The following is a 22,986-nucleotide window of genomic DNA, read 5'->3' as shown; positions in this document are numbered from 1 at the left end:
TGCTTTGATTTTTTTACTGCAACTGCTGTAATTCACTTTTAAGTATTTATGTCAATATTATACATTGCATTTTATAACACTAAGGAAGCCAAAGCTACATGGGTCATTGCTTCCATTCCCTGTTAAGGGTTTTTTTTTTTTTTTCCAATATGAAAGCATTTGATAAGAAGGCTTGAGCTTGAGTTTCTGAAAAATGGGAATTACCAAGGTTGTTGGGTACAATTAGGTAACAGTAAAGAACAGCATTGCTGTGGGTTGTTCTAAAGCTCACATTGCTACTAGGAGGTCACTTGGGACCAGATGATAAAACATATTTTTTATTTACAAATCTATCAAGAGGTTTAATTCAGTCTGTCAATTTAGGGCTTGGATCTATGATCATTCCTCATGTGATAAAACTTATTTTTTTCCCTTTTAATATCTGGACTTGGAAAGCACATAAACTTTCATATCTAATTTTGCCTACCTTGCAGTACGTGAGCCTTGTAGCCACACTCACCTACACAAGAAAAGATACCCTCTGCCAGTCCCCTACTTTATTTTATTTTATTTTTTTGAGACAGGGTCTTCAGGGTCTTGCCCTGTCATCCAGGCTGGAGTGCAGTGGCACAATTGCAGCTCACTGCAGCCTCAAACTCTTGGGCTCATGAGGTCTTCTGGCCTTGGCCTCCTGAGTAGCTGGGACTACAGGCCTATAACACCATGTCCAGTCCAGTCCTCCCCTTTCAATGTGCTATTCACTATTGACTAGCTCATGTTAAACAATTCAGTCCATGTACATTTACACAGCTGCACTGTGGTCATGGTGTTATTCCGTTTGCTAGTTTACGTTGCATCTAGAATCCAGTTTGGTCTTTCTCACTGATATCCTATGGCCCATCTAGGAAATTGAAAAAGCCTGGAAGATGGTGGACTCGGCCTATGACAAGGAGCAGAAGGCCAAGGAGATGATTCTTGCTCTGAAAGAGGAAATAGTGAACCTGACCAAACTAGTCGAGCAAGGACTGTCAATGGACCAGGATAGCAAGTAGGTTATAGCCTTGTTGATGTATGTTGAACCCACTTTTGCAGAGGCCTCCTTCAATAGACAGCCTGGGGCTTGCCAGTGTCTTCTTGAACATTCTCTGTGATGCAAGACTCTTCTTTATTGGGTTCTCAGGGATTATTTTCTGTCTATTGCATTTTAAGTAACGGTCTTTTCTCCACACCTAAGAAAATCGGTGGTTGTCTTAAACTTCTGCCTCCATGGGAATCAGTAGTATAGTTTCAAAATGAGTAAGATTTTATATTTATTTCTCTCCAACTTGTGTAGAATATAACTGTCCGTCTTTCTGCCCAGAGTCCCAGCTTCTTCCATCTACTCCCTATGATCAGTCTCATCATTGTCTGTCCCACCCTTCAGATTCTAGGCCAGAAAACAGAGCTTCTTTTCACCTCGCTGCCCCCCCATCTCTTAAAGTCTCTGTCTTAGCCGGGTGCGGCGGCTCACGCCTGTAATCCCAGCACTTTGGGAGGCCAAGGAGGGTGGATCACGAGGTCAAGAGATCGAGACCATCCTGGTCAACATGCTGAAACCCCGTCTCTACTAAAAATACAAAAAATTAGCTGGGCATGGTGGCGCGTGCCTGTAATCCCAGCTACTCAGGAGGCTGAGGCAGGAGAATTGCCTGAACCCAGGAGGCAGAGGTTGCAGTGAGCCGAGATCACGCCATTGCACTCCAGCCTGGGCAACAAGAGCAAAACTCCATCTCAAAAAAAAAAAAAAAGGCTCTGTCTGTTGACTTGGTCTTCTAAGCATGGCCTTTCCCTCCTTCTGGTCACCAGTGCTACTGTCTTGGTTCAGGCCTCCTATTCTTTGCCAGATTTGGCAGTATCTTCCTAATTAGTCTCCCTTCCTGTGGAAGACATGTCTTTCTTTATTCCATCATTGCTACCAAATTTAGGCTCCTGAAGCACATGTGTATCTATCTTCAGCATAAACACTCAATAGCTACCCATACCCGAAGGATAAAGCCCAGGCTTTTGACTGTGTCATCCAGAGCCCTTTGAAAAGCTGCCCCAGACAGCCTCTCTAGCCTTGGGCCAGCCTACCAGGTTGCTCACACCTCCATGCCTTTGTACGTGCTGCTTTCCATGCTCAGAATGCCTTTTCTTCCATTCTCCTGCTGTTCAACTTTTATGCCACCTTTAAGACTCACCTCAAACACTGTCTTAACTTCATCACCATCAGTATCACTGTTCCAACATCCTTTCCACATCCAGACTCCAATGACCACAAGAAAGTCGCTAAGTTCTGTTTCCATAGGACCCAACATTTACCTCCAGTATGGTACTGATCAGATTGTACTGAAATTATTTGTTGATGTACTTGTCTACCCATTAGGCTGTGAACTCAGTGAAGGAAGACATCTTTATATCCCCTCCAGGAGCCCAGCACTCTTGGGGCATGCAAAACATGTTATTGATGAATGAATTAGGAATAAACATACACTTCCTTGAACAGCCAAGGAAACTAACCAAATCTCATGTTGCTGTTTTGGTTTCTTATGCTTTTTTGATGTGTTGATCCTACATTGACACATAGTTCTAAGTACAGGTATTGGGAGAAGGAGTAAGAAATAAAAACAGAAAATGTGATGCCCGTAGTGTGGGCTTTATCTTATTGTTAAGGAAGTCAAGCATATTCAAAGCAACTACTGAGAAGGAATGCGAGGGAACTGATTCAGATACAAGTAGTTTTCAACAAGCATTGGAAGAGAGTGAGGAGGAGAACTGAAGAAATAATCCAGCCCATAATTTCATCTTTAATAATGTGCCCAGGTGTAACTATCTGTCTTCATAGTAACCTTAGAATTTGAGGTTTTATTTCTGCAGTAGAAGAATTTGAGTGCAGGTTTGAAGGTTCCTTATTAAACATTTGTTACATCAAAGGTGTTGGTAAATATACTTTGTCAAGTTACTGTGTTTTGAGCAGTTGTTTGATGACTGTCAGCTAAAAGAGTCTGTAGTGCAAGTTCTCCTCTGCCTTCTCAGCTCTAAGAGCTGCCTTGCTCTAGATTCATTCTGCTGCAGAGGTCGTATCAGACACCGAGCTTCCACTTGCAAAGTGCTAATTCTGCAGGAAGTCATGCCAAATCATATGGAATGGCTTTTGAAATTTGGAGGTAACTGGTTTACAGTTCAAATCAATGAATATTATCACATAACCTCCAAAAATGGGCATCAGGAATGATTTTCCCAATTTTGTTCTTCGTAACATTTTATCTGGGCCGCATCCATTTGGGAGAAACTCATCTCTTTGGGTAAATGGATAGAAAACTAGCAATGCATATTATTTGCTTCTGTTTATGCTTCATTCTAGAGTTTATGGCTGTGATCATAGCCCTCCAGTGGATATATTAAACAAATAATTTCTTAAATTGACATCTGCTTAGGATTAATTACCAGAGTTGACAATAGCAATATAGTCTTATTGTAACAAATTCCAGTAATACAGAGGTGTGGGAAGTATCAACCCCCACAACTTGCCACCCTAAATTTCTCAGAGGTATTTAGTGATATGTTTTTCTGGGCTTCTACAAAAATGCCTCCAAAACACACACACACACACACACACACACACACACACTCTCTCTCTCTCTCTCTCTCTCTCTCGCATGAATATACATTGTATTTTCTTAAAAATAAAAAAATAGATTAAACTATGCATGTTGTCATTAGTATTTCTTTCCAGTTAACATCTCAGGCCGGGCGCGGTGGCTCAAGCCTGTAATCCCAGCACTTTGGGAGGCCGAGGCGGGTGGATCACGAGGTCGAGAGATCGAGACCATCCTGGTCAACATTGTGAAACCCCGTCTCTATTAATACAAAAAAATTAGCTGGGCACGGTGGCGCGTGCCTGTAATCCCAGCTACTCAGGAGGCTGAGGCAGGAGAATTGCCTGAACCCAGGAGGCGGAGGTTGCGGTGAGCCGAGATCGCGCCATTGCACTCCAGCCTGGGTAACAAGAGCGAGACTCCGTCTCAAAAAAAAAAAAAAAAAAAAAAAAAAACATCTCACCATCTGATCCCATCTCAGGACATAAAGATCTTTCTCTTTAATACCTGAATAGTGTTAATCATTGACCTGACATCTTTCCCATGAAAGGAGCTCAGAGAATGATATGAAGGACCCCTGAGGAGATGGCCATTTGGTTTGACTCCTGTGTTCTTCCTTTTTAGCATTCAAGATTTACTGAAGTTCAAAGAAGAAGTGACAAAGGAGAGAGACCAGCTCTTATCAGAAGTGGTAAAATTACGAGAATCCCTAGCTCAGACCACTGAACAGCAGCAAGCAACCGAGCGATCAAAAGAGGAGGCTGAACAAGCCATCAGTCAGGTCTGCCATTGAGGGCAAGAAGAAGAAATATTTCCTTCCAGCGGATGTTTGTCATTCCCCAGTCTCTATTCCCATCTTTTCCTTTCTCAAAGTTACCCCCTTGTGCCCAAATGAAATATCCTCAGTTCTGCTTGTTTCTCTAGTTTGTTCTCTTGAGAGGAGCTTTGCTTGAGTTGAACTACTTGAATCGTTCTTTCTCTGCATTCTCTGTCTGAGAAGTCACTGAGGCAAGCACTCCCTACTTACAGTTGTGGCTTAAAAAGATGACCCCCATGAAGGCCAGGGGTCCCAGCAACTGGGGATGGTGGAAGTAGTTTCTTTGGCCCTTCTTTATTTTATTTTTATTATTAGAAAGTCATTTAGCTGACTCCTTCTGAATACTTTTATATAAAGCCAGAAGTCAACTAGATCATACACAATGTGCAGTCCCCAAGAGAAAAACATGAGACTTCTTTGAACATGAGATAAGAAAAAGACTTTCCATAGAATACAGACATCAAGATAAACCTATAGTGCTCTCTTTAGCAATATCCAGGGTCATGTAAAACACAATTTTATACTTAGGGTAGCCAGCCACATTTTATTTAGTCATTATTGATAGAGAATGGGATGAATTATTTCCATGTTTAATGCCCTAGAACTCTGAGCTTCCATATGTATTTGATTTTACACCACAGTTTGTGATTTGTTGCCTACCATCAGGGTAGTCATTTGGTTTTAAGGCCCTGAAAAACAGCATAGAATATTTCTGAAAAATTTAAACACTGGGGCTCAAGAATGTCTGTACTACAGGGGAAATGCTACTGCAAAGTGTCTGCCCTGACCATCACAGACCTGAGAGAGGAGGGGGCTTGGCTGGCTGAGACCTGCCACGGCCAGCGCTTATCTTGTTCTCTCTTGTGCTTTCCGTGCCCTCTAGTTCCAACAAGAAATCCAGCAACGTCAGAACGAAGCTTCACGGGAGTTCCGAAAGAAGGAAAAACTAGAGAAAGAGCTCAAGCAGATTCAGGCAGACATGGACACCAGGCAGACAGAAATAAAAGCCCTGCAGCAGTACGTGCAGAAGAGCAAGGAGGAGCTCCAGAAGCTGGAGCAGCAGCTGAAGGAGCAGAAGGTGAGTTGGGTGTAGGCCTTTGCAAAAAACAAGAAAATCCCAGAATGGCACCTTTGTTCACATCCATTTGTGCATTTTGAATTCTCTTGGAAAGCAGCAAATTCCCTTCACTACTCATGGTGGTGATATAAAACTTAGTACTGCAATTTGGTCTTTGAATGGCTCTTATAAGGTAGTTATGCCCCCCTTTTAAAATTTCCCAGCTCTAACAGGTTAATTAATTTCTTTTTAACCTTTTATTGATCTATAATATACACATAGAAAAGTGTATATGTCACAAGTGGACAGTCTGATGAATTTTCACCACTCAACTGCATCTTGGTCACCTGCTCCCAGGCGGAGAAACAGAACATCCCCAGTGCCCCAGAAGCCGTTTTGTGCTCCTTCTTAGTCATTCTCCCTCTAAAAGACCACTTCTATCCTGAATTCTAAGCAGAGATTGGTTTTGCCTGTCTTTGTACTTTACAGAAACAAAATATTACAGGATATACTCTTTGTGTCTAACTTCTGCTATATTCTGTTTGTGAGATTCATTCATGTTGATGCAATGTAGTTACAGACTTGTGATGTCCAATATGGTAACCCTTAGCAACAAGTGGTTATTTAAATTTAACTTTATTAAAATGAAATGAAATTAAAAATTCATTTCCTTGGTTGTACCAGCATCATTTCGAGTGCTCAGTAGCCACAGGTGGCTAGTCAATGCCATGTTAGCACAGACAGAGAACATTTCATCACTGCAGATAGCTCTATTAGACAAAGCTCAGTAGACCATTTGTTCTCATTGCTGTCCAGTATTCCATTGGGTGAGTATAACAATTTATTTTTAACAGATTTATTTTTATTTGTTCATTTTTTAAATTATTATCTTTTGAGATGGAGTCTGTCTGTCACCCAGGCTGGCATACAGTGGCACATTCTTGGCTCACTGCAACCTCTGCCTCCTGGGTTCAAGTGATTCTCCTGCCTCAGCCTCCCAAGTAGCTGGGACTACAGGAGTCCACCACCATGCCCAGCTAACTTTTGTATTTTTAGTAGAGACAGGATGTCACCACGTTGGCCAGGCTGGTCTTGAATTCCTGATCTCAAGTGATCCAACCACCTTGGCCTCCCAAAGTGCTGGAATTACAGGCATGAGCCACTGTGCCCGGCCAACAGGTTTATTTTTAAGTTATTTTCAAGTTTAGGAAACTAAGGTCAATCTTTATATATTTTTAATATGGTACCGTTTTTAACACTTCCCTAACACTTCCCCTATTATAGCAGTTTAACGTGACACAAATATTATTATGTATTTTCTCATTTCTTAAAGAAGCAATTCATATAATTGAAAAGTCTTTCTTAAATATGTTTTCGCTCAGGAAGCCTGTTTCCAAAGAATTGTCAAGCCATATAGATACTCAAAAATAGATATAAGTATACTTTTTTGGCCTGTTGCTCTATTAATTTTATATAAAACCAGAAGTCAAATAGATAATTCACAATATACAGCCTCCAGCAGAAAAACATGAGACTTCTTTGAGCATGAAAAATAAGAGAGAGGCTTTTGGACATCAGGATAAAACTATCCTCCTGTGAAACACAATTGCATTTTTAGCATAGCCGGTTAGATTTTATTTAGTCCCATTGATGGAGAATTGGTTGGATTCTTTTCATGCTTAATTTTTGCGTGCATGGAAGTTATATTTTGGAGACATTACCTAAACCGTCTTCTCTCTCTTTCTATTTTTATCTTGTAATTCATTTGCTATCCCTCCACCTCCTCAATATCCCCCCAATAGAAATGAGCCCCCAAGATACAGTCCTTTTTTTTTTTTTTTTTGAGACAGAGTCTTGCTCTGTTGCCAGGCTGGAGTGTAGTGGTATGATCTCGGCTCACTGCAACCTCTGTCTCCCAGATTCAAGTGATTCCCCTGCCTCAGCCTCCTGAGTAGCTGGGACTACAGGTGCTTGCTACCACGCCTGGCTAATTTTTTTGTATTTTAGTAGAGACAGGGTTTCACCATGGCCAGGATGGTCTTGATCTCCTGACTTCATGATCTGCCTGCCTTGGCCTCCCAAAGTGCTGGGATGACAGGCATGAGCCACTGCGCTCAGCCAATTCTTTGTTTTTATAAAACTGTATCTGCTGAGGATAGTCAAGGCAGGGAAGAGGAATATCTGGCTGACACTGAACTCAAGCAGATATAAATCACTCCACTGCTATTCCATGGTTTCGACTTAAGTTAGATTAAAAGAAAATTGTCTCTGTGTTGATGTTAGAGAACAGTTCTGTTGATGAAAATGTTGTAGGCATGTTAATGCAGGATTTGCTTCTGAAGATGTAGCTTCCAAGCCCCACAGCTTATAAAATCCGTTTGAATCTCTAGCTCATTTGCAATGATTATAGCAATTGTTGTGTATGCAAAGCCTGCCAAATGGCAAATAGGCATTAAAATATTTATCTACCACCTGTGAACAAGACTTCCCAAGGCTCTCAGAAAAAAAATTATGCTCACTGTGTTATTCATTAGAAGGCATCATTTTCCTCAACCGTTTAACATTCATCATATTTGAGTGTGTTAGTGCTTTCATCGGGGATAAAGAACAATTTCTACAAAGACAAAAACTTAGGGTTGCTGTTATCTTCCCAGGAGGTTTTCGGGGCCCCCTGTGTGTATATACAAGTATTGTAATCAGATTAAAAAGCATTAACCAGCTCATTCCATACCTTTCAGATATTGAATGAGAGAGCTGCAAAGGAACTCGAGCAATTTCAGATGAGAAATGCTAAACTTCAGCAAGAGAATGAACAGTACAATTTGGTCTGTGGGCAGCTATCCCAGGAAAACCAACAGAAGGCGTTGGAGCTCAAAGTAAACACCAAGTCACATGTCTGTTCCCTAGCTCTTCCTTCCTCATTCCCTGTTAACACAGGTTTGCCTTGGTGATTGGAGCCCTCATTTGGATAGCCTATTGGCTCTACTGAGTGCCTTGATGCATCAGAGGCAGGTGCAAACATACAGGGATTTCTTTATGCCCAGAAGCAGAGTTTGGTGACTTCCATTCTTTCTTATAAAATTGCAAACCTGATTATTGATCATATGGTTATGCAAATGTTTTCCAAAGTGAGCTCAGATGTCTATCTCTGTAACTAGCCTTGCAAGAAACCAGTTGCTCAAAGCTAGAAACCCATTCACATGTGTGAATAGCCAAAAATTCAGATTATATTTTACTACTTGTATGGAGAAGGTGGGATGGAATGGCTGGAGGAGAGACTGATACTACCTAGTATTTACTTACAGGAGTGTGTCACGATTTTCACTTCTGTCCACTGTATATTTTGAGACAGATTTCCTGTTCTTCTCCTTGCTCTAATTGAAGAGCGCTTACAAATTAAGTTTAGATAACAGTTTAGACTCAGATGTATATTGTTATGTCTACCTGCTTAACAGAGCAGCTTTATGTTTATCACTTTAATTTTTTTTTTTTTTTTTTTTTTTGAGACGGAGTTTCGCTCTTGTTACCCAGGCTGGAGTGCTATGGTGCGATCTCGGCTCACTGCAGCCTCCGCCTCCTGGGTTCAAGCAATTCTCCTGCCTCAGCCTCCTGAGTAGCTGGGACTACAGGCATGCACCACCATGCCCTGCTAATTTTTGTATTTTTAGTAGAGACGGGGTTTCACCTTGTTGACCAGGATGGTCTCGAACTCCTGACCTCATGATCCACCCGCCTCAGCCTCCCAAAGTGCTGGGATTATAGGTGTGAACCACCGCGCCTAGCCTTATCACTTTAATTTTTTAAAAAATCCATATTCCTTACTCTGGTTATGTTAGAATACTGGATGTAAAAAGAGTGGCCTAGCAAGAATTATACATAGATTTGGGCAGAGGACCATAACATTTTTGTATCACAATGTCCTTTGAGAATCTGATGGTAAGATACACATGCACATACTTATTTGCATATCTTACATCTTGTGTTTCATGCATCTCAGAAATAGAAGAGGTTTCCAGGATTTTTCTGAAGTCTAAATGTGGGGTCTGGATTAATAACCACTGAATTAGAACATCTTAGAACTGGAAGAGGCCTTAATGTCAACTAAATTGAACCCTATAGGGTCTGAGGCTGAAAAACTTTTAAAAGCCCAGAATGGGTAGACTTGAAACCATTCTTTATGAGAATGCAGTAAGTTAAAGCAGAGATGAGATGACTACTTAAGTCAAAATAACATATTAGCCCCTAAGGTAAAATTAAAGGAAAAAGACTCATGCCATTAATTCTTTTCCTTGATAACATGAATGGGGCATTTTGAAAGATGGACTGTTTCTGTTATCGGATCATGAGCCTAATGGGATTTCGGCCTCTAGCAATAATCTGAGGATAACATGAACAGCTAATTTCAGTCTCTTAATTGTTATAAGCTGAGATAATTGCTAACCTTTGTTTGCAGAAGAATGCCAGCTGCTTTTCCAGTCACTTCTAATGGCAAAATTTTTAAAAAGTGAATTTAATTTAAATTTCCAAAATCTGGAAAGCTTAAAATCTTAAGACAAAAATTGGGTGCTTTTCTTTGCTAGGATTATTTTTAGTGGACAGTTTGCCATTTTATAGACTGCCTAGTCATACTGTGAAATATCTGGTCCACTTATCCATATGTATACCTACAGACTAACATACTTTGAGGAAGGAGGACCCCTTCTTTAGTGTATATAACTAGTGTAATATGGCCCAGTGAGTCCAAAAGAGTATTTGAATATTTTATAGCATGTTAATAACCTTCTGATAGAGATCACTTCATAAGTCCATGTATATATAAAATTCACATATTTTTGATACCTACAACTCAGTATTCTTATTTGATTCTACAATTAGATGATGTATCAGTTCGTTTTCACACTGCTGATAAAGACATACCTGAGACTGGGCAATTTACAAAAGAAACAGGTTTAATTGGACTTAACAGTTCCACATGGCTGGGGAGGCCTCACAATCATGGCAGAAGGCAAGGAGGAACAAATCACATCTTATGTGGATGGCAGCAGGCAAAGGGAGAGAGCTTGTGCAGGGAGCTCCTCTTTTTAAAACCATCAGCTCTCGTGAGACTTATTCACTATCATGAGTATAGCATGGGAAAGACTTGCCCCATGATTCAATTACCTCCTATCGGGCCCCTCCCACAACACATGAGAATTCAAGATGAGATTTGGGTGGGGACACAGGCAAACCATATCAGATGGTAACTTTAAACCAAATTTTTCAGTCTTTTTATTATTTTTAGTTCATAAAAATACAAAATATAACCACATATTTTATTCGGTGGACAGAATTTTTCAATTTCTCTCGAAACCAAATTGTGGGTGCTTGATTTAATCTCATAGAACAACTTTACACTGCCATGGGAAGAATTTCCTTTTATTGGTTCTGAGTTTGCCATCATCCAGTCCCTGGCTCTTCATTTACAAAATGTCTCATTAATTCTTTCTTACTAATTACAGGCCAAAGAGGGAGAAGTCCATCAAATGCGCCTTGACATCGGGAAGCTCAACAAAATCAGAGAACAAATCCGTAAGAAATTGCACCACACTGAAGATCAAAAGGCGGAGGTCGAACAGCACAAAGAAACCCTAAAAAATCAGATCGTGGGATTAGAGAGAGGTAAACCATTCTGCGCTTCGTTTTATTCATTTAGAAATATTTCACTGGTGACTGATGTCATCTTGCAACCCAGAGCTCCGTGTTTACAAACACAACCCCTGACAAATGAAATCAGTAAAACAACACTCACGCTGGTAAACAGTCAATATGTGGTGGGGTGGGGGGCATTATTTTGAATACCTTAAACTCTTACCTTAAACAGTTCTTCCACAGGTTCCATTGGCAAAAATGAAAATCCAGCCTAAAGTATTACTCAGTATTTGTCCATGGAGTAAATAGTATTTAAACTCTTATGTCTGAGGTTCATATGACCTGCTTTGGTTCTTCTTTTCCACAGAAGATAGTGAATAAATTAGAATGAAAAGCCTTCACTAGAAGTATCTGGAACAATATTGTACTAAGAATAAGCAGAACAAAAATAAATGGCTTCTAACATCTTTTCTCTGTCAGTACTTTGCCATGTGATGAACCTGTCTTACTCAGTTATAACCAACTTGTGAAGGGAAAATTTAAGTGCCACAGGGAGGTACAGAGAAATGAGTAAGGACACAAACAATGGAGTCAGAGCTGCCTGTGTTTAGATCCCATCTCCATACATCTGGTGGTTGGGAGTGAAATAAGCGAACACTTGTGGACACTGTCTGGCACACACAGTTAGTGCAAATTACATTTCATCTGTCATCATCCGGATATATTGCTGTTTTCTGAATAAAAAATATAATTAAAATACAGGATACTTGTCAATTTTGGTGCAGCAGAAACAGCTCTGGACTTGGAGACAAATAACCTGGGTATGAATTCCGACTACACTGAAGTATGTGAGACAGGAACATCTGTGTCCTGTTGACTTCACCCAGGCCGCTGTAAGGTGTCAATCACTGAATGAGACAGCATACATAAAAGCACAAAAGCATACATTCCTCACTAAAAATTAGGTACCATCTAAATCTCTGGGTAGAATTATTATAAATATTTGTCACTAGTGAGACTCTGTCTTAAAAAAAAGATTAAGGCAGGGCGCGGTGGCTCTTGACTGTAATCCCAGCACTTTGGAGGCCAAGGCAGGTGGATCACCTGAGGTCAGGAGTTCGAGACCAGCCTGGCCAACATGGTGAAACCCTGTCTATACTAAAAATACAAAAATTAGCTGGGCCTGGTGGCGGACTCCTGTAATCCCAGCTACGTGGGAGGCTGAGGCAGGAGAATAGTTTGAACCTGGGAGGGGGAGGTTGCAGTGAGCCAAGATAGCGCCACCGCACTCCAGCTGGGGTGACAGAGGAAGACTGTGTCTCAAAAAAAAAAGAAAAGAAAAAGAAAAAAAAAAATTGTCACTTAGGTCTTTGATTGTGGATATTTTTCCTTCTAAGACATCAATAAATAATCCTTTATTGAGACGCAGTTGCAGCTTATCTCGACAGTTTCTCTGTTCATCCATTCAATAAATTAAACTCAGACTATGAGCAGGCACTATTCTAGGCACTGGGTGCATGGAGGACTCTGCCCTCAGGATACCCACAGTATAATGTGCGCTTTCAATCTAATACCTTCTGTGACAGATATGAAGAAAAATGGAACTATAAGAGCATTTTTTGTACCTGTCTGAGTGACTATCAAAACACTCCTATTTAAATTTCTAGATTTTTGCTTGCGATAATTCTAAGCTTTGGAAAAAAAAGTTTATCCATTTGGCTTTGAGTGCAACTCTTCATCCTTAAATCATGTATACAAAAGTTATCATTCTCTCTCTTTTGACTATTTTATAGGTATCATCAGCGTCATTATTTCTTCTTAGGGACCACATCCTTTTGATGTGTCCAATCAAAAAATGGCACTGAGCATAATGGTGAGGAGCATGGGTCTCCCTCCTCCATGTTATGATTTTCTACCACAGAACCCAAGAAATAAACTGAAAAACTACCAGAACTAACAAGAGAGGTCAATGAGTTCAGTAGGGTGGCAACTTACAAAATAAATATGTAGTTATCAATAGCTTTTTTTATACCAAAAAATAAATTAGACTATATGATGGAAAAACTCCTCTTCACAATAACAACTAAAGTAATATATATCTGTGAATAAAGTTACCAAGATATCTGCAAGATCTATATATTAGAAAAAGCCACAAAATTCTGTTGAGGGGTATAAAGGAAGACTTGAAAGATACATCAAGTTCCTGGATGAGAAAATGCAAAAGGATAAAAATATAAATGTGTCCAAGTTAATTTACATTTAATTTTTCCAAACAAATTTCAGTGAGTTGCAGCCTGGCATAGTGGCTTACACCTATAATCCCAGCACTTTGGGAGGCTGAGAGAGAAGGATCACTTAAGGCTAGGGGTTCAAGGCCAGTCTAGGCAACATATCGAGATACGATCTCTTAAAAAAAATTGCCAGGTGTGGTGGTATGCTCCTGTGCACCTGTGGTAGCACATGCCTGTAGTCCCAACTACTTGGGAGGCTAAGGCAAGAGGATCACTTGAGTCCAGGAGGTCAAGGCTGCAGTGAGCTATGATCACACTACTACTGCACTCCAGCCTGGGTGACAGAGTGAGTTTCTTTTAAAAAAAAATTCAGTGAGTTATGTTGTATGGGACTCAAAAATTAATTCTAGAGTTCCTCCAGAAGAATAAACATATGAAAATAGAGATGAAATCTGGGAAATAAGAGTGATAAGGGAAGATTTGCCTTCCCAGATGTTTAAATGTATTATAAAGCTTCAATAATCAAATTGTGTTGTGATGATGTCCAGAGAAACAGATCAATGAAAAAGATTGGAAAGGCCAGAAAAGACCCAAGATTATCATCTAAGATAAGGTATTGTTTCCTGCCAGTGTGCAGTATGGATTATTAAGAAAATAATGGCGTGACAATAAGATTCTCTTTGGGGGAAAAAGTCAACACCAAATGTTGAAACCATAAAGTCAAGATTGAGAGATTAAATGAAATAAAAGTTAAAATTTTCTATATTCTGTATTCTCTATAAATGAAGGCAAATTGACTGAAAGATTGTCAAAGCTCTTTATTATATGTAAAGAGCTTCTTTTAAAAATCCACAAAAAAAGGTCAGGAGTGGTGGCTCACACCTATAATCCCAGCACTTTAGGAGACATAGGCAGGTGGATTGCTTGAGCGCAAGAGTCTGAGACCAGCCTGGGCAACATAGCAAAAGCCCATCTCTACTAGAAAAAAAAAAAAAAGATAAAAATTAGCTGGGTGTGGTGGCACATGCCTGTAGTCCCAACTACTCAGGAAACTGAGTCAAAGGTTGCAGTGAGCTGTGGTTGTACCTCTGCACTCCAGCCTGGGCAACAGAGCGAGACCTTGTCTCAGAAAAAAAAAAAAATCCCAGAAGGATAAACGATTTATGAGAAAAATTGGTAAAGGGCAAATGTGGGCAGTTTGAAAAACAGAAATACAAATAAGTGGTCATTAAACAGGAAGAAGCAGCTTCACTACTAAGCAAAGAAATGCAAATTAAATACCGACATATTGGTTTTTAAAAATCTATCAGACTGTCAAAGATCAAAGAGAATGATGATATTCAGTGGTGGTTTGTGTGTGGATTTAAATTACTGTTAATTTTCTAGAGAGAAATGCCTTTTAAAAAATCCCTTTTGATCCAGGACTTCCTCTTCTACAGAAAAATATGAATAAGAACTTTCATAGGATTATTTCACCGCCAGGTGCGGTGGCTCACGCCTGTAATCCTAGCACTTTGGGAGGCCGAGGTTGGTGGATCACCTGAGGTCAGGAGTTCAAGACCAGCCTGGCCATCATGGTGAAACCCCATCTTTAAAAAAAAAAAAAAGAACTTTCACAGGATTATTGCTTGTAACTGAAAAAAAAAAGCAACTCAAATGTTAAAATGATGGATTGGCTAGATTAATTATGTATTTTCACATAGTGAAAACCAATTACAAACTCAGATGCTGATGCACATTTATAGTATAGAAAGGCATTTGTTCTATGCTTATTAATTATGAAAGCAAGCTATAAAATAGTACACTATGTATACAATAAGCTTCCCTTTTGGGGGAAAAAATCACCACCAAATGTTGAAACCATAAAGCCAAGATTGAGAGATTAAATGAAATAAATGTTAAAATTTTCTATATTCTGTATTCTCTATACAGAATATACAGTGTACTGTATGCTTAGTGTACTATGATTCCCTTTTGGGGTGTGTGTGTATTTACAAATATATATATTTATAAATATATTTATATACACATGTATATTTACATAAGAATAAGCTGGGAAAGAGACATATTAAAATACTAAGTAGATTCTGGTTGATTTAAATTTTCTCACTTTTGTTTATCTGAATTTTTAATTTCATTCTGTGTTTCTATTTACTTGTATAATTAAAAAAACATTTAAAAAGAGCAAGGGATTGGGTGCGGTAGCTCATGCCTGCCTGTAATCCCAGCACTTCGGGAGGTTGAGGCAGGTGGATCACCTGAGATCAGGAGTTCGAGACCAGTCTGGCCAACATGGTGAAACCCTGTGTTGACAAAAGAGTCAAACTGTAAAATATTTTAAGAGATTTATTCTGAGCCAAATGTGACTGACCGTGGCCCGTGACACAGCCCTCAGGAGGTCCTGAGAACATGTGCCCAAGGTGGTTGGGGTACAGCTTGGTTTTATATATTTTAGGAAGGCATGAGACATCAATCAAATACTTTTAAGAAACACATTGGTTTGGTTCATAAAGGCGGGACAACTCAAAGCAGGGGGTGGGGGCTTCAAGGTTGCAGGTAAATTTAAACCTTTTCTGGTTGGCAATTGGTTGAGTTTATCTGAAGACCTGGGATAAATAGAAAGGAAATGTTCAGGTTAAGATAAAGGATTGTGGAGACCAAGTTTTATTGTGCAGAGGAAGCTCTCAGATAGCAGACTTCAGAAAGAGCAGGTTGTAAAATGTTTCTTATTGGACCTAAAAGGGTGCTTGGCTCTTTGTTGATTATCTCCTGGATCTGGAAAGGAAGGAAAACAAAGGGGAAAGGGGATTCTCTATAGAATGTGGATTTTTCCCACAAGAGACTTTGCAGGGCAGTTTCAAGGTATGGCAAGGAAATATATTTTGGGGTTAAATATTTTGATTTTCTTCCTTGTTATGCCAGAGTCAGATTGGAAGGTAAGTCACAATATACAGGGTTAAATAAAACCCATCTGATGAGAATTTATGGTTTGTAGGGCACAACTCCCCAGACCTCTTAGATAGGAATTTGGGCAAGATGAAAAAAATCAGAGCTAGTCCTCACCCATCTCTACCAAAAATACAAAAAATAATTAGCCGGGCATGGTGGTGCTGCACCTGTTGCCCCAGCTACTTGGGAGGCTGAAGCAGGAGAATCCCTTGAACCTGGGAGGCAGAGGTTACAGATCCGAGATTGTGCCACCGCACTCCAGCCTGGGTTACAGAGCAAGGCTCTGTCTAAAAGAGAGAGGAAAAAAAAGGAAGGACATTTTGGTGTGAGAGAAATCTTAGCCCTATTGGCTTCAGACTTTTGGCAAATGGATTAATCTCTGCAAGCCTCAGTTTCCATCTCCTTAGTGAGAGGGGGAGACAGACCTACCTCACTTGGTTATACCAAAGATTACATACACTCGATTAATGGCAGTTTTATAGCAAGAGACAAACACGTAAAGCAGTTTTTATATCACTGCGGCTTTTGCAGATTCTCTTAGGTTGACTCTACATTTATTATTTTTTCTCCTTGGGGATTTAGAGGTGGAGGCTTCAAAGAAACAAGCAGAACTTGATAGAAAGGCGATGGACGAGCTTCTGAGAGAAAGGGACATACTAAATAAGGTGAGTTTGTTATAGTCACACTGGTAAATAAACGTCTTTCTTCAACACTGTAATATCTGGCTATAACCAGCGTATGGTAAAAGAAAAGCAGAGGCAAACAAAAGTGGATTAGAATAAATAATAGTTCTTAATTTTCCTCTAAGCAGCTTCCTATAGTCTACCATTCACTGGCCATGAATTGCAAATACATTATCACCTGAGAACACAAAAAGATTTTGGAGAATTAGCATATAAGCCAGGAGAGGATTTCAGAGTGTTTTGTGGATTCTGTTTTCATTACCGGTGTGCTATCTGGCATCCTAAGCACTTGATCGGCATTTCTAAACTTCGTATCTATAATTGACAACTTTTGCTAATCCAAAAATTACGAGTGAGTGCTAATTGAATTTTAACTCTGAGGTGTTAGGTGTAGGAATGGCAGGTCTAAGCTTTCCTCTGTCTTTTCAGGGTTGTAGCTTTTGGTTTTGTTTTCTTTTCTGTCCTTATCCTGTCTGACCTTCCAGCTCAGTGTGGTCCAAAGCTAAGGGAGAGGTTATGGGAGCTTGAAGGCAGAGACCTGAAGATTCTCCATTAAATGTAGGACCCCTTCTTTTTCCTGTCCCACTTCCTGAAGATTTTTTCCATTGACAGTCACTTTTAGGAGATTAACTACTTTCAGGGATTTAGGGTAAAATTTCCTGCTCAAGGATTTCTTCCAGGGAGGAAGATGCCACAGGCCAGGTGTGGATGGTTAGGGGCTTGTTGGGGGTGGTGTCACGCTGCTATAACAGCCTCATGGCTTTCGGCCAAGGCAGTTTCATCTCATCAAAGCAGAAACAGTCTATATTTGTTTATTCTGACTTTGATTATTTCTTTAGGTTTCCCGGAATTGAGCAGGTGTTAACAAAATACACTATACTTTAGCCTAAAATAGACTATTCAGGGAATCTCAGGAACTGATAGGAGATTAGATCTTCATATACTAAGCACTTTTTAAGAAAATCTTTAAAGTGTTTTCTTTTTATTGGAAAATCTTGAAAATTGTTCTTTTATTTTATACAATTGTACATGTAAACAATAATGTTGGATTTAGATTTTTAAATTTATATTCAACACACATTTAATCCATTTATATTTTATATGTACTAATAAACAACCAATAGGTTTTCTGCCATGATAAGATGTGTAGCACAATAGTAATTTTACATTTATTTGTTGATTTGATTAATGTCAATTCTTCCTTGAGGGCAGAGTATACTTTTGTATTTTTTTATTTCCTGGCCTTTGTATTCTTAGTGCCTAGCACAGCACCCGATTCTGCAGGTGTGCAATGAACTTTCATTGATAATACATTCTTTCCCCATTGACTCAATTGAAATGCCACCTTCATCCAAAGAATGAGTGACATGGTTTTGACAGGTAGCAACATGAATATATTTTGATTCTTTTAGTCATGCGGAAGTGGCATATTTTTTAATAGAACAAATGTTCAACCCAATATCTGAAAAAAAAAGTTGACCTTTTCTGTTTTCCACATTGTCACCCACCCAACATTTAATGGGCATTTTACCTGTGTATCATCCAGCAGTTTTCAGACCTATCTGCGGTTCTCTGTTGGTTAGAGATTTGAGAAGGAACTCTAAAGTGCCTCATGGAACTCAAGGATACAGCTGAGCCTCAGGAACCAGTGGGAAACTGGCCTGGCATTCTTGGGATGAAAGCATCTCTCTCTGCCACTTGACTTCCTGCTGAATTTTTCCACCATTCTTCTTTCAATGAAGACTGTCTCTCTCTGTTTTCCAGTAAATGTGAAAAAAAATGGTTGTCACCAATAGCTCCCAAGGTTACATGTTCTACTGAGTTGCAAAAATCTAAAGGCTCTATTTCTAAAGTCCCGGGGAAGGGTCATTTGATCCATTCACTTGTGGCTAAAGAGGTGAACCCTTTGCATGAGCATGGCTGCCAGATTGCACTGCTACTCACTCTGTGTTTCAGGGGAACTTGGGCAGCCAACCCAAGATGTTTCCTTTTCAGCATCCGAAATCTCCAGTGCAGCTTAAAAAAAACATGTAGGTGCCTGGGTCCTATCCCAGACCCGTTGAATCAGAAACTCGAGTTGGAACATGAGCGTCTACATTAAAAAAAACAAAAACACAAAAAAACAAAAAACTGGGTTAATTTTTTTAATTGCTGTTAAATACATACAACACAAAATTTACCATCAGTGACATTTAGTACATTCACAATGTTGGGCAACCGTCACCACAGTCTAGTTCCAGAACATACTTGTCACCCCCAGAAGAAACCCTGTACCTGTTCAGCAGCCACTCTCTATTCCCCCCTCCTCCCACCCTGGCAACTACGAATCTGCTTTCAGCTTTTATGGATTTGACTGTTCTGGATATTTATATACATGGGATCATATACTCCATGAACTCTAGTGTCTGGCATGTTTCATTCAGAACAGTGTTTTCAAAGTTCATTCGTGTTGTAGTATGCATCAGTACTTAATTCCTTTTTATGGCTGAATGCTGTTCCACTGTGTGCATATACTATATTTTGCCTATCTGTTCATCAGTTGATAAACATTTGGGTTGTATCCATCTTTTGGCTTTTGTGAATTGTTTACTATGAGTACTCATGTACAAGTTTTTGCTCTCATTTCTTTTGAGTGTATATCCAGGAGTGACATTGTTGGGTCATATGTTAATTCTAGCATCTTTATTTTTATTAAGCTGCTTTTTCTCTTCCTTTGTAATCAAAGCCCGAGTTATATGATTAGGCTCAGTTGTTCTAACCTCACAAGATAAAGGCTAGAGCTAGAGTGGAGGTTAAAGACTCTGGGGTTAGCCAGCCATGGATTCAAATCTTTGCTCTGCCACTTCCCCACTGTATGAACTTGTGGGCAAGTAGCTTAACTCTTCAGTCCCGGTTTCCTACCTCTAAAATGGGGCAATATAGTGCCCATTTCTTAGGGACATTGTAGTTGCTTAGTGTATTTATATGTGCACTTAAAGTGCCTTGTTATGCAAAATTAGCATAACAAGCTCTTAATAAGCTGTAGAGAATATGATTATTTTTATTCATCCAAAAGACAAGCTATCTAATTATGTTAGAGATGAGGCAGGGGGTAAGCTTAACCCCAAATCCTCCAAACATTATGAGTACTGTGACTGCTTTGTGCCCTTATTTTTAGAACATGTTTAAGGCGGTCAATGCGACCCAGAAGCAGATAGACTTGGTAAAGCTCCATGAACAAGCCAAGAGGAACCTGGAGGAAGAAATCCAGAACTACAAGGAGGAGGCTCAGAAGCAGAGAAAGATCATCTTTCATCTAGAAAAGGAGCGTGACCGGTATATCAACCAAGCCAGTGACCTTACCCAAAAGGTAAGCCACTCCGTGATGTGAGTGGAGCAGAGGCACATTCCTTCCTCCACATTTCTGATTGTCACAAACTGTTGCAAAGATAATTTATTCAGATTTCTGCTTGTAATTTGTGTGAAGATTCGGGAGGAATGACGTGGAAGAAATATAAGCTGTTTCCGAGCTGATCCTGGGCCACATTGTGAAAAGGACAATGTTTATGCTTGGTGCTCTCTGATTTCTACTTTCCAGGGCCCTCTTCCAACTTCTGGGTTCTCCCTTTTCCCTGTTGTCCTGCTGTGCAGCATCCCTGGGCCGACACCAGGGCTGCCAGCATCATCATCTCTCAACTCTCCAGTCTCTGCACCCACCCACCATCTGTCACTGAATCTTGTTTCCTTAGAGGAAGGATTCCAACTTGTTGTTAGGAGAAAAGCATCTAATTAAGTGACCTCAGGTTAAGATGTGAGCAACTACTGCATCTGCTAGGTGTGTCATATATTCAAAGAGCATTTTTTAAATTCTGAAACTATCGTGAACTCCTACAATCCCAGCACTTTGGAAGCTGAGGCAGGAGGACTGCTTGAGGCCAGGAGCTCATGAGCAGCCTGGGCAACACAGCGAGACCCTGTCTCTACTAAAAAATAAATAAATAAAAAGGAAAAACAACTATTGTGAGCTGGCCACAATGGCTCACATCTGTAATCCCAGCACTCTGGGAGGCCAAGGGGGTGGATAGCTTGAGGCCAGGAGTTTGAGACTAGCCTGAACAACATGGTGAAATCCTGTCTTTACAAAAAAATACAAAAATGAATTGGGCGTGGTGGTGCATTCCTATGGTCCCAACTACTTGGAGGGCTGAGGTGGGAGGAATGCTTGAGCCCGGAAGTGGAGGCTACAGTGAGCTGTGGTTGCAGCACTGCGCTCCAGCCTGAGCCACAGAGTGAGACCCTGTCTCAAAACAAAAACCAAAAACCACTGGAGGGAATCCACACACTGGGGAGCTAAGTTCTAGATGCCTGCTTCTTATAAACTGCTTAGGAGAGAGAAGGCTAAAGGATATATATCTCCAAGAATGGCTTTGGAGACTTGGATTTCATTTTAGCCAGTTGTCTTAGTGAATTGCCTGCATTAAGCATGAGTGGTTAAAATAGTACTCTCTTTAATGCATTCATAGATGGCATGGAGGAGTGGTCTGGGAATGGCATGGGAGTCTGGGAAATGGAGAAAAGTTTTAGTTATTAGGCTGAGAAGAGAGTTTGGGAGAAAAGACTCTTTTAATCACCTCTTTTCCCCCTAGCAAGATGTGATCTGTTATGCAAGGTAAGCCCTCTCTTCCATCTCCTCAATGAAATTCAGGTTACATTCTGCAGTGCTTACCAATGCTCCTGCATGCTTACACATTATTTTCTCTTTAGAGTGAAATCTCAAAGAAGGTGACAAGGGGACAGCCAATATTTGTATTACATAAATACAGAAAGTGGGAAAGAAGCTTTGCTAATAGGAAACCAGCTTCTTCCCCCTTAGACTAAATCAGTGCCGGGGAGACGCTTTCAGAAGGGCTGCTGGAGCACCAGTGCCTTTGCTTTGTCTAGCTCTGCAGGACAGTGATTCCCAAGGGATTCTCAAGCCCATGATTGGGAGCTATTGGAGCAGAGCATAGTTCTCTTCTGACTTAACTATCTTAGGAGTGCCACTGATTAGTTTACTGACTTAAGGACATCGTTGTCCGTTTAGACATTAGTATTCTTGAGCTTGGACTTGCACATTAGCTTCTGTATTCATCAGTTTACACTGAACAAATAACCTTCAAACCTTAGTGGTTCGCAGCAATAAAGATTCATGTTTTGCTCCCATAAATGGCCTTTGCAGGTCAGCTGCATCCCTGCTTTATGTCCTCTTCTTTCCAGGCTGACTCTGGTGGGATGCCCTGGCCTCTGGACAAAGGAAAAGGGTGAAATAGTGGACCCTCAGGGTGCTTCCGAGCCTCTGCTGACAAGGGAAGGGCACAGATCCTACCCACTGATATTCCACTGGCTACACAAGTCACAGGGCTGTGCCGGACAGCCTGGGCAGGAGTGTGGTCCTCCTTAGGGAGGGGCCCTATAGGGTAAGGCAGCAAATATATTTGAACATATAATGTCGTCTGTTGCAGCTCCAGTTTCTTCTTCCTGATAAGCAGTTTCTCTCCGTTCCCAGCTGTCATCACACTACCATCAGAGCTAACTCTTAAAAATTCCAGTGTGGTTTCATTATTACTCTGGTTATAAACCTCTGTCACCTCTCCCTGGGGCAGGGCTTCCGAACACTTTTCACATCGCAGCACATGTAAAAAATTACATGTTGATAAGGGTTGGCTCCGTGTCTCTACCCAAATCTCATCTTGAATTGTAATCCCCACATGTCAAGGGAGGGAGGTAATTGGATCATGGAGTTTTCCCTAGGCTGTTCTTGTGATGTGAGTGAGTTCTCAGTTGAGCTGTTGGTTTTTTAAGTGTTTGGAAATTCCTCCTTCATTCTTCCATTTTCCTGCTGACTTGTGAACTTACAATCCACCATGATTGTAAGTTTCCTGAGGCCTCCCCAGCCATGCGGAACTGGGAGTCAATTAAATCTTTTTCCTTTATGAATTACCCAGTCACAGGGAAGTTCTTTACAGCACTATGAAAATGTACTAATACATATGTCAGTAGTACATGT

At 40.4% G+C, this 22,986-nt stretch overlaps 1 protein-coding gene across 2 annotated transcripts in view; it reads left to right on the top strand.

Annotated features, from left to right (window-relative positions):
• Window positions 1-22,986, top strand: part of CFAP58 (cilia and flagella associated protein 58) — a 124,351-nt gene that overhangs the window by 28,242 nt on the left and 73,123 nt on the right. For both annotated transcript variants that reach the window (XM_064373894.1, XM_012439310.2), the window contains exons 3-9: window positions 885-1,027; window positions 4,221-4,377; window positions 5,297-5,491; window positions 8,209-8,346; window positions 10,969-11,128; window positions 16,861-16,943; window positions 20,119-20,310. In XM_064373894.1, the coding sequence (XP_064229964.1) occupies window positions 885-1,027; window positions 4,221-4,377; window positions 5,297-5,491; window positions 8,209-8,346; window positions 10,969-11,128; window positions 16,861-16,943; window positions 20,119-20,310 (1,068 nt within the window). The remainder of the gene's footprint in view (window positions 1-884; window positions 1,028-4,220; window positions 4,378-5,296; window positions 5,492-8,208; window positions 8,347-10,968; window positions 11,129-16,860; window positions 16,944-20,118; window positions 20,311-22,986) is intronic.

The sequence above is a fragment of the Aotus nancymaae genome, unplaced genomic scaffold (genome assembly GCF_030222135.1).
Source record: "Aotus nancymaae isolate 86718 unplaced genomic scaffold, 86718_ANA_hifiasm-v0.15.2.pri h1tg000010l, whole genome shotgun sequence".
NCBI classification, from domain to species: Eukaryota; Metazoa; Chordata; class Mammalia; order Primates; family Aotidae; genus Aotus; species Aotus nancymaae.
Note: the sequence above shows the minus strand (reverse complement) of the source record. Positions and strands in the feature narration are given on the sequence as shown.